This window comes from Andrena cerasifolii, chromosome 16, assembly GCF_050908995.1.
Source record: "Andrena cerasifolii isolate SP2316 chromosome 16, iyAndCera1_principal, whole genome shotgun sequence".
Classification (NCBI taxonomy): domain Eukaryota; kingdom Metazoa; phylum Arthropoda; class Insecta; order Hymenoptera; family Andrenidae; genus Andrena; species Andrena cerasifolii.
Window position 1 is genome coordinate 2,492,284 of NC_135133.1, and position 12,287 is coordinate 2,504,570.

The following is a 12,287-nucleotide window of genomic DNA, read 5'->3' on the forward strand; positions in this document are numbered from 1 at the left end:
GGGTGTTAGACGAGAATCTGCCCTTAAGTATTTAGCATGTTTTGGAAGCTATATGCCAGTGTGCAAACAGATTTCATGTTCCCTCAATTTGTATGATCCAATCTGACACAAAAATGAATATATGGATCGACATTCGTGTTACGAGTGACTGAAATATAGATTGCATACCTTGTATTGCACCTGTCCAGCATAGCCAGAAAAGTGCCCATTTCGCGGTTCGAAATCTCTGGAGGTACAAGGGCCTGAACCAGAACCAGCCGCACTTTAGGCTATCCGTCGTCTTGTCCGACTCCTTTGGTACTTCCGTCTTTATTTCCGGCTTCCTGGGGCCATCTCCGAACTGTTCCGGGAAACTAGACAGCGTCTCGTGCATGTCTGGCACCCCCGACTGTAAATCACATTATCGAGGTGATAATTCGAGGATCGAGTTGGCACAAACAATATGGGAGCTTAAAATAATAACGTCAGATAGTAGGTAACTGTTATTACACATACAGTAATTTATAATTGCATTATTACAGTAAGTTGTGACTATAACAAGTTATGACTATATCCAACCATGACTATAACAAGATGTGACTACAACAATTTGTGACTACAGCAAGTTGTGACTATAACAAGTTGTCACTATAGCAAGTTGTGACTATATCCAGCCACGACTATAACCAGTTGTGACTATAACAATTTGTGACTACAGCAAGTTGTGACTATAGCAAGGGGCAACTATAACAAGTTGTGACAATAGCAAGTTATGACCATAGTTGTTCGTGATTATGACAAGGATGTGATTATAGTCAGTTGTGACTGTATCTAACCATGACTATAACAAGATGCGACTATAACAATTTGTGACTATAGCAAGTTGTGACTATAACAAGTGGTGACTATAACAAGTTGTGACTATATCCAGCCACGACTATAACAAGTTGTGACTATAACAATTTGTGACTACAGCAAGTTGTGACTATAGCAAGGGGCAACTATAACAAGTTGTGACAATAGCAAGTTATGACCATAGTAATTTGTGACTATGACAAGGCTGTGATTATAGTCAGTTGTGACTATATCCAGCTATGACTATAACAAGTTGTGACTATAACAATTTGTGACTATGGCAAGCTGTGACTAAAATAAATTGTCATTGCGATAAAACTGTGACTCCGGCAGGTTGTGACTATAACAAGTTGTGACTAAAATAAATTGCGACTATAATAAGCTGTAAATATAATAAGTTATAACTATAAGCTGTAACTTCAAGTTGTAACTACAAGAAGTTATAACTACTATAAATTACTAGCAGAAGCTATCAGTAGTATCTACTACATAGCTGTATCGAAAACGCTAAGAGCATATTTTTTCAGGAATCTCGTGTAATACTTCCCCGGTTTACTTTGATATTGAATATCAATTAACTGAGAGTATCTATTTAGTAATACTTTGGTAAATTAACAGGTAATCTCATGTCAACGAATTGGAAGCAATATATATTTCTTTCATTAGGAATACCTATTCCTAAGTGACATTTTAAACACATTCATGCTTGATACAGCAGCTATTGAAAACAATGCATTCTATCCGCAAAAATACACTTATAAAATACTGTAGATACTAATTTTAATGTTAGCTTCCCATCTTTCACATTTCTTATGAAATGAAATGTCATAATCAAAACGGGCAGTTGGTACCATCGTTATGATAGAATTAATCTACATGTCAGCAGAACGTGGCACGTTTCATATCAATATTTTTAACACCTCTTGCTTCATTTATTTTCATAATTTCTCGTCAGAACACCTATACACTCTTCAGACTATCGTTCTTCTCACCACGTTCCAACGTTACGGATCCAATTTGTAGAATGTGTACTTTGGAGAATAATTATAATGACAAATTAGATATTTTCCACGGAACATCAATGTGTTTAGGTCTGAAGTGCTTAGAGTTCTCTATGGTGGGATATGATAATTTATTTTGAAGCTTACTTATTCAGTTATTCAATTTTTGATTTTGCTATACGGTTGTTACCTAACAGGCAATTTTTCTTTTCTTTTTGGTGTTTTTGTGATTTATAATCTCGTGCCGTAATGTATTTCGTTTTTTATATATTACAAACAATCGGATCTACCCGTAAAAGCAACTAAATAAAGCAAATAAATAATTTTTGCAGAAACATCATTCGCATAAAATTAAAATCTAGCTCTACACTCTGTGCTACAAATAAACTCCCTTTACTTCAACCTCACATTCCACACATTAAAAGTTTCGCATCCCATTACATACATCACAAAAAACTGTCAAAGAACATATATGCTATCATTTCACATCTACAAGATCATAGTTCTCGAAAACAAACTTCCCTCTTAAAAGTCTTAAAACCATATCTCCCATAAACATTACACAAAGTACCCCCAACTACCATAACTACGTCATCTCACTATATTCCCCCATTTCATTATTCCAAACTCCATAATTCCGAAGAATTATTCCCAATCTTCTAAAAAATAATACCTCATCCACTGCTACAAAAAGCGCCTACGAGCATGCGCATAGTCCCGCAATTCATTCCTAAACATCTTCAGCAGAGAGTAGTTTCTTCCCGACCTCCGAGAAGCGTATCGATCAGGCGACATCGATAACACGTTCGCTTCCCGAAATAACCCCAGAATCCACTACTACGATAGCACTTACGCTGAATGCAAATTTATCCCTCATCTTGCCTCTTTCTTCCACCGAAACGGAAAGGGCGGTTGGAAGCGTTAACGAGAAGCTGCCTGGAGTTTTCACGCGTGCACTATTGGTCCCTCATCGATCGCTGCATCCTCCGCCGCGAGACTTCTTCCCTCAGCTACGCACAGCCGATCAGCCTGACCCAGCCGCTCGGCGCTGGCAAGGGCACTGCGAGAATTGCCAGGCGTCTCCAGGGAAGATTTCCACGACAATTGTGGAGTCGTCGTGCGTGTCCCGTTCCAAGAGACTCGTTTTCATCGCGGGGGAAAGCGGCGTCGTATCGAAAACGAAACTTCCGCCACGCGGTTACGCTTCGCCGTTCGCCCTAACTTGCAGCTCGTTGAGACACTCGTTGGGCCTCTCCAGAATTACTCCTCTCGGCTGGATAACGAATATTATTGTCAGCGCGAAGGATTCAGCTGGCCGTTTCCTCCCTTTAATTGCTACCCCCGCCCCCAATGGCGGCGCGATTTCCAATTGATTTATCGAGCTCCACTTCGCGAGACGCGTCCCTCCTCTCGGGACGATTAAACATTTACTCAACAGGGGTTGTGAACCACGAACTCTTCGATCTTCGTTACCAGCCCTTGGCGTGATTCTTTCGCTGGATTTCTACTTCGTTAGAGGACTCCTTGGCGGGTCTTCCGCTCCAAGGTGCGTCTCCAACCGATTGCGCGCTGCTTTTTACACCTTCTCCCCTTCTGGGGTATTAGTCCCTTTCTCGATCGCTTCGGTTCGATTTAATTCACCTTCCTGAAACGATCGTTCGGGTGTACTTCGTTCAAACTACACTGACTGCTTTCCCAGCGTTCGGAGGAATTGTTTTTATCGCCCAGCCCAGCGGGGTATCATTTGTCAAACGTCCCGATCGCAGCTTCCATCTGTTTCCCGATACGCCCTCGTCTTACGTGTGCGCGGCGTTTTTCACGCTGCGCGGGATTCTCATCGACAGCCAACTAGATCGAGAGATTCCACCTGCTCTATCGACGCGCGGCGCGTAAATCCATCGAGCAGGACGTCGCTTTCGGGACGTACCGCCTCCAGTGAAGTGTACTCGCTCAACCAAGTAGACAGGCTTCTAATGTCGCGGGAATTTGAAATCCTCGGGTATCCACGACCATCCCACCACCGATCACTCGCATTTCAATGCAGATATCACTGTCACTAGAAGAAAACCAAGATTCAACCCCCTACAACCGGGACGTTTAGAAATAAATTAGCAAGTACCTTTCAACTTCGTTTCGCGGACATTTCACTGTGAACTAAAGATTGCTAGCTGCTGGGTCAGGAAATTCTGTAAGCTGTCGCCCACAAAATGAAACAGGTGATATGATACCTTGAAGTCACACGGCGTTACAGAGGGTTAGCTCGTTCCTTTACATAAGAGACACTTAATTTCACGCATACACTCTCCAAAGGAACTCGACACGAATACCACTGATGAAGTCAAAGCATTTAATTCAAGCCTCCCGAACAAGCTTCATTACAGTGCATGGTGATCGCTTAAGCTCTCGCTAGGATGAGGTAGAGAAGTTTAAGTTGCAGCAGGTTCGCGATGCTGCGCGTCGATTGACGATCGATCTGGATCGAGCACACACCCGCGCCGACTGAGGCCGCGTGTCACACGCGACTGAGGATCGCCAGCTCGTGCTCTCAGAGTTTCCCCCGCGAGTTAAAACGCCGTATATGCTACTACTACCGCTACTCTGCCACGACAGACACCCTCTGTCATGCTCCCACCTTCGCCGCTGCTCGCTTCCCTCCCCACCATTCGCCACTCTTTCTCTGCTGGTTCTGCAACAGCCACCACTTCGTCCCGTTTTCTCCCACCTTCTCGCCCATTCCTCCTAACCAGCTCGCCATCTCCCTCCGTCTCTGCACCGCGCTGCTACTTCGCTCTCTCTCTCTCTCTCCACCTCTACCACCACGCAACCCCCTGCCAGCGACACACCGTGAACCTCCCCTGCTGCTAGCTGTTGCTTCGGCCAGGGTGCACCGAAAAAAAAGCGGCTGGGCGTCCTAGCATCCGATAAGACTCATTAATTCGCGTTAATTGCGCAGATACAGATTTCACGCTTCCCTGTGGGATTCCCTGTGTTCGGGATTGTATTCTTGGAGAGGAGGGTGTGGTGGCAGATAAGCTTCTACGGTTAGCCTTTTCGGGGATTCGAGGTCTGTTTTTGTTGTTAGGCTAACAGGGAAACGGTTCCAACCTGAGAATTCTGATTGTAATGGAACTTCGTGTGAATGTAGAGCTTTTTTACCCCACTGCGGCACGCAAAGGAGGGTATTGTGTTTATCAGGCTATGTATGTATAGACATGTTACGCTCTAAAGGCTGTACGGATACACCGATTTGGACAAATCAGGTGTCTTTAGAATTGGCTTGACGTTCCGAATGTTATAGGATATAAAAAAAATAAAAAAACATTAAAAAAAAATTAAATAAAAATTTAAAAAATTAAAAAACCCGGCTGCTTAAAAAAGCATTAAAAAAGTTAAATTAATAAAAAAACATTACAAAAATTAAATTAATAAAAAAATTAAATTAAAAATTAATTTTTTTAATGTTTTTTTAAGCAGTAGGGTTTTTTATTTTTTTTAATTTTTCTTGTTTTGTGTTTTTTTTATATAACTTTGTAACGGTGCGAGATGGAACAAAACTTGTAATATAAGAATTGTGCAGATTTTATACTCTACCGCGCGGGGGAAAAAAGTAAAGTTGTAAGTTTGAGTGGAAACAGGGTGTGATTATAATTGTATGGAGGAATTTTTCTCTGCCAGGAGGAATTTTTTTGAGTGACACGGGAGGCATAAGAGAAATGGTTACAAGATTTTTGTTTAATAAGGATAGATCATTGCCATCTGAAATGAGATTTTATTCTCTGGAAAATAGAGAAACCTATTTTTGGATAAAATGAAATCAATCTTAATATCTCGAACACTTTGGTATTAAGGGGCTACATATGTGTATATATTTAGGACTAGGAAGACCAGCGTGAAATTTGAGAATTCTTTTGTCATTGAAAATATTTTTGAATGTAAAAATCTTTATAGGATTAAAATGCATACTTTAATGTACGTAAGAATTGTTTAAACTTAATTCGAAAACAACTTCCGCGGTAACAAAATATCTCCGATAATTTTCATCCGAAACAAAAAAATAATTTATTAATTTATTTCTCTTAAAATAAAAGAAGATGTGTGATTTTTAGGGTTTGTAGGTTTTAAAAAACAGGTTTTAAAACCCGGTCTTTGTTTACAAATTTGTAAAATTCGAAAACCGTGTCTTAAATTGGAAAACCGGTTTTATATACTAGAATTAATACGCAGAAATGAATTAATTACTTAATTAAAAACGTTAACATTTTTACTTGAAATCGCCTCGGACACGAGCATATTGTAGCAGGTAACAGTTTACTGTAAAACTAATCTTCGTGAGTTCATATTTTCAGAAAAAAATACTAAAGGAATACAGATTTATAATTTGGTATCACTGTAAAAGTTTTATATTTTGCGCGGCTTTTAGTTACTTTAGTTTTTTTTTCATTTGGTTTTGTATAGATAGAGTATAATTTATTTTGTTATATTTTTGTAATTCCATAAGTATTAAGGAATCTGAAAATTTTTAAAATAAGTACAAATATTTATTTACTATTTTAATTATATATTTTTTGTGAAAATTCGAAAACCGGTTAAACCGGTCTTTTGGGAATAGTGCAATTCAAAAACTGGTTTCTTCAAAAGTCAGTTTTTTTTATAAACCCTAGTGACTTTGCAGCAGAAAAGCATCCCTTTTTAATTTATAAAAATTCAACGTTAACGTTTGAAAAAAAAATCCTACGATCAAAAACTAAATAATTCAATTAAAAATCTCTATTCCAAATTTCAAGTGAATCGTGGTCCACTGGTTCTCGAGAAATATTGGTTACCGTTCTTTAACCCATTAGCTGCCACGATCCCCATTCATAAACTAATGATTAGTATTAATAATAATAAATAGAATGTTGATTTTGTTGATATTATAATTTTATATTTGATTAGTGGAAGAATTGGGATGATTAGGATAATTTCGATGTCAAAGATTAGGAATATTAGGGTGATTAGGACGAATTGAATTTAGAATGGTAATCGTGGTCTTGTTATTGGGTTGAATCCACATTCAAATGGGGTTATTGTTTTCGGTTTTTGTTGATTACTTTTGTGAATACTATGTTTAGAAGAATTATTAATATGGGAATAATAGCGAATACAATAAGAATAATTATTATGGAGATGATTATATATATTTTATTAAAATCTTTTAATTGGAAGTTAACTGTAATTTATTATACTATATATATATGTAATTAGAAGTTTCATCAATAGATTGTAATATATAGAAATAATCAGATGGGGATTTTGGAATTTTACGTACACCACTCGGCGCCAAAAATATATATGGTACGCCCGACAGTTCAGTTTCATTCTATATATATATATATATATATATATTGTGTGCAACAGAAAGTGTATATTCTGTGCTTCGTTTCTTTACAAGAAGCGAACAAATTTGAAATGCGTCTGTAAGTTGAACGGAACAGAATTTGAATTGCGTCAGGTTACATGTGGACTGTATGGAAAAATGGCACAAAAACAGCTATTTTAAATTTTTGTATGTATCAGATAAAGCATATAATAAAAAAAATAGTTTCTAATCAGTTTTCTTTCATGCAACGTGCCACAATCCCTACTTGGGACTTTTTCAAAAATATCGAATATTTTCAAAACAAAACATAAGTCGAATATAATTATACTGTTACACAACTTTTTGTGCACATATATAACTTATCCGGCCAAAAACTAAAAAAAAAAATTGGCAGTTAATGCGTTAAAATACCAGTTCTTGAAAAACGCTATTACATATTGAATCTTCTTAGTTTTCGAATTAAATTTACACGATTGATACACAAAGTACGTATTTTAAGATGCATACAAAGATTTTTAAATTAAAAAAGAAATTGTCTAAATTCACCCTAGGTTTTCCAGCCCTAGGTATATGTAGCCCGTTAAATCGCTTATGCTGTCAACTTCTCCTCCCGCTAGCATATAAAATATAAACTGTCTTGCCTACTCCACATCCTCGGATAAGTCTCCACAAGCATTCAATAATTTTGACTAATTTCGAGCTCCAGGGACCTCTGGTTTCGAACGGAGCATCGTTAAATTGCCCGATCATTTGCGAAACAAAGAGTCGAACGTCCGCCGTGACCAGTGTCGCGTAAATTGCCTTTCTCGTCGAGCACTGAGAGGGGGTTCGTCTTTTGACCGCGGCGAAACGACCCATCGCAAACCAAACTAAAAGGGAGACGAAACAACTCCCATCGCAAACAACGGAAGAGCCGATACAGACTCTCGAAGCTATTTTCCAGCTTCGCCGTGTAACGAGTTTCTTAATGCCACGCTATTGAGAAACGCATTTGTCTTCCGGCGTTCCATTAACAAGGGTCGCTGCCTGCTCCCGTGTACCGCCACCATTCACGCGTGTCGCTCGATAATAAAATAAAAAAGCAAGGGACATTTTCTGTCGATTTTAATTATAAATGAGTACATACCCGATTGCATTGCTGGGTCTCATAGTTCAGTTCTCCTTCTACATATATATTTAGTAGGTAGCTAACTACAGGGTGACTGAATAAAAATTAAAAACTGCCAGCTGAAATAACTCGCTACTGATTGACTTTAGCAAAAATTGTTCACAGGAAATATATTGTATTCGGTGGGGTTCTTTAGACGCATTTTAATTTTTGTAAATATTCTATATTTTTTTAAATGTCAAGGTGACCTTGAGTGTTTTAAATGGAACCGTATATTTTTTTTAATACTGTCTTGTAGTCTTTGTAATCTTAGATGGCAGTTGTTGTTGACTCACCCTGTATAAGATATTGACACGTGTGCGCATCATCCCTCTGTCAGAATAGAACTTCATGGAATGGGGGATAAAATGTCATAGATAGAAAATATGGTGATCTGTAATTACAAATTTGTTTCTATCGTCGTTAATCCTTTGGACGCTGATAATTTGAACGCATGTCGTACTCCACGTGCTGGACTCCTCTAGTCGCACCTCTTAATTATAGCGGGTGAACGCCCATAGGCGTTCACCGCACACTGTGCGTACTGAACGGGTGAATATGTGCGTTTATAACACTCAAATTTAAGCGAGGGTTATTTCTGTGAAGTGAATGTATGGGAAGCGTCGGCAGCGAGCCTCGGAGGCGAAGCTGGCGAGAAACAAGGTGCGGAAAAGGCAACGACATGGGGAATATTTTATAGGGACTTCCGTGCGCGCGCGCGTTTCTCATATCTAGAGACGATGTAGGTCAGGCCTGGTATCAACCGCCTTAGGACGTGTTTCGAATTTATGACAGTAATAACCTAAGTATGCAGACTCGAAAAGTTCCGAATAAATCATCCTGATAATATTCGCCGTCAGTAGAACCCGTGCAGGGACATGGACGAGGTAGCGAATCGAGGAAATCGATGGGGAATTCTAGTTTAGTAAAGTACGATGCTATTTAGGTGGACGACTGGGGAAAAGGGTTAGAGCTACTTGGTGGAAGCTTAAAAGAATTGAAGAATGTTCAATATGGGGCGAATTCCACTTAGGCTCAAATCGCCCGTGAGTTTCATTAGGGTAGGTTTCCCTATACGCGTACTGGACGCATCGTCAAGAATTTCAAAGTCAATTTCCTCGAAAATGAAGCGCGATATCAAAAAATTGTATTCTTTCTTCTCGACTTATTTACTTATTATAAGTCGAAAAGAAAGAATAACTTTTTTTCATATCGCGCTTAATTTTCAAGAAAATCGACTTTGAAGCTCTTGACGTTGCGTCCAGTCGCGTACAGAAGAGCCTAGCTTAATGAAAGTCACGGGCGATTTGGGCGTAAGTGGAATTCGCCCATGAATAACTGTCATGCACAAGTGGAAGATAACATTGTTTAAATGGGTGATTTTCTGATTGCTTCGAGAAATGTTTAAATATGCTGAGGACTAATTCTTCGCCCCCAAAATAACTACTTAGGATTAGGTACATCTATATAATAAAAGAAGACGTCCTGACTGCCTGACTGACTTATCAACGTCCAGCTCAAACCGTTTAACCTAGGAACGTGAAATTTGGAAGGTACATTGTTTTCATCACGTAGGCACCCACTAAGGAAGGATTTCTGGAAATTCCAGGGGGGTGAAAAGGGGTACAATGTACTTTCTCGGACTCCTTAATATCTCTAAGGCCCGATTAGATATCAACTTGGTTCTTACTCACAAAGATTATCCACACAAATACTTAAAAAACAATTTCAGGAGTTTGCCCTAATCAACCCCTAAGGGGGTGAAAAGGGGTACAATGTATTTTCTCGGACTCCTTAATATCTCTAAGGCCCGATTAGATATCAACTTGGTTCTTACTCACAAAGATTATCCACACAAATACCTAAAAACCAATATCAGGAGTTTGCCCTAATCAACCCCTAAGGGGGTGAAAAGGGGTACAATGTATTTTCTCGGACTCCTTAATATCTCTAAGGCCCGATTAGATATCAACTTGGTTCTTACTCACAAAGATTATCCACACAAATACCTAAAAACCAATTTCAGGAGTTTGCCCTAATCAACCCCTAAGAGGGTGAAAAGTGGTACAATGTATTTTCTCGGACTCCTTAATATCTCTAAGGCCCGATTAGATATCAACTTGGTTCTTACTCACAAAGATTATCCACACAAATACCTAAAAATCAATTTCAGGAGTTTGCCCTAATTAACCCCTAAGGGGGTGAAAAGGGGTAAAATGTGTTTTCACGGAGTACTTAATACCTCTAAGGCCCGATTAGATATCAACTTGGTTCTTACTCACAAAGATTATCCACACAAATACCTAAAAACCAATTTCAGGAGTTTGCCCTAATCAACCCCTAAGGGGGTGAAAAGGGGTACAATGTATTTTCTCGGACTCCTTAATATCTCTAAGGCCCGATTAGACATCAACTTGGTTCTTACTCACAAAGATTATCCACACAAATACCTAAAAACCAATTTCAGGAGTTTGCCCTAATCAACCCCTAAGGGGGTGAAAAGGGGTAAAATGTGTTTTCACGGAGTCCTTAATATCTCTTAGGCCCGAAGCGAAGCGCAGGTATATTTTGCTAAGTAGTATTATATATAATTTAAACGAATTCATCGACATTCACTCAACAAGATCAATAATTTTCCTTCACGATAACTCCATTCAGACCAGCAATTCTCGTTGCACCACTAAAAATATGCACTACTTAGGGTTTATAGGCCCCCAAAAAATCGCGCGATTACACGAGCATGGGTTCGAGTAGAAACACCTTGCGGCGCGATCCCTGCGGTATAATTACAGGTTAAGGGGAGCATTTATCGGCGAAAAGGCACGGCTGCATTTGGAATTCCTGCAAGTGCAACGTGCTTGTACAGCAACGATAACGGGCCGCCGCCAGCGTAATTAAAGTCTTCCTATCTTTAGGGCCACTTCCTCTGGCAGGCACACCGAGTCGTTTATACCGCAACGTTTTCTCAAATATCCACTTCCCGAGTTCACTCCTACGCCCCCCTGATCGTGTTTTTAGAGAAAGATCCCGTCTGGAGACGCGACAGACCCGACCAGTGGTCAAGAAATACACATTCAAGTAGCTGCATCTCAGACATTATGAATGTCCCTCTCCTATCTTTCATTACGAAACTTCCTTTCACCGAAACTATCCTGCAATTCGAAGTAGCGTCTTCGCCCGATATTGAAATTAATTAAGGGCGCTCAGATGTGGCGATCTCCGAAGAAACTGAATTTCCATTGCTCACACATTTAACACCCCCTTTCAATATGAAAATACACAGCGTTAGTGGCGCCCCGGGGGAGGGACTAGAGGCCCTAACACCCCCTTCAAAGAAGAAGGAAAGACTTAATTCAAGAGCTTTGTAAAAGGAAAAGAAAACTGGATTTCGTTTCATAAATAATTTTTTCTAATCGCCCAATGAATTCTATTGAATTTGCATGAGAAATAATTTCACCCGTTCAGCACGGCTCCCCCAAGATTAAATCCTGAATGCGCCACTGCACAGGGTGAATGAAAAATAACACCCCAAGCGTCGCAAGGCTATTATATGCGGGGAATTAAAACCGGTATGATTTTGATACCTACCGGTATTAAGCCGACGATGCCATGCCCAAATCGATATAGTACCGAGAACCGAAATAAATACCGGTAAATGTAAGTAAATATACCGGTACTTTCATATAGCGGTATGATCTCATACCGTTATTTTCGCATCTCGGTTTCTGTGAAGGTGCAAATCCACGATGAAACAAAAATACCGTTTGTCACATGAGACTTTAATCTCACGAGATAATTATTTAATTATTTCTTAGTTATTTCGTCATTTGCCTACGCCCCACGCGTTTATTTATGAGCGAACTCTTCGAAGGCGGTCATTTAGATCGGTATCAAAATTATTTTTTCCTCTTTAGTACATTTTAATAAAAGCTTGTTTTTTTTTTTA

At 39.3% G+C, this 12,287-nt stretch overlaps 1 protein-coding gene across 5 annotated transcripts in view; it reads right to left on the reverse strand.

Moving 5' to 3' along the window:
* Oatp26f (Organic anion transporting polypeptide 26F) overlaps nt 1-12,287 on the reverse strand; it is an 87,430-nt gene that overhangs the window by 37,557 nt on the left and 37,586 nt on the right. For 2 of the 5 annotated variants that reach the window (XM_076829664.1, XM_076829667.1), the window contains exon 3: nt 169-388. The exons of 1 other annotated variant lie outside the window; for it this stretch is intronic. In XM_076829664.1, the coding sequence (XP_076685779.1) occupies nt 169-388 (220 nt within the window). Of the gene's footprint in view, nt 1-168; nt 389-2,688; nt 4,422-12,287 lie in introns of those variants that run through there. 2 more of the 5 variants (XM_076829666.1, XM_076829665.1) reach the window with 2 other exon arrangements.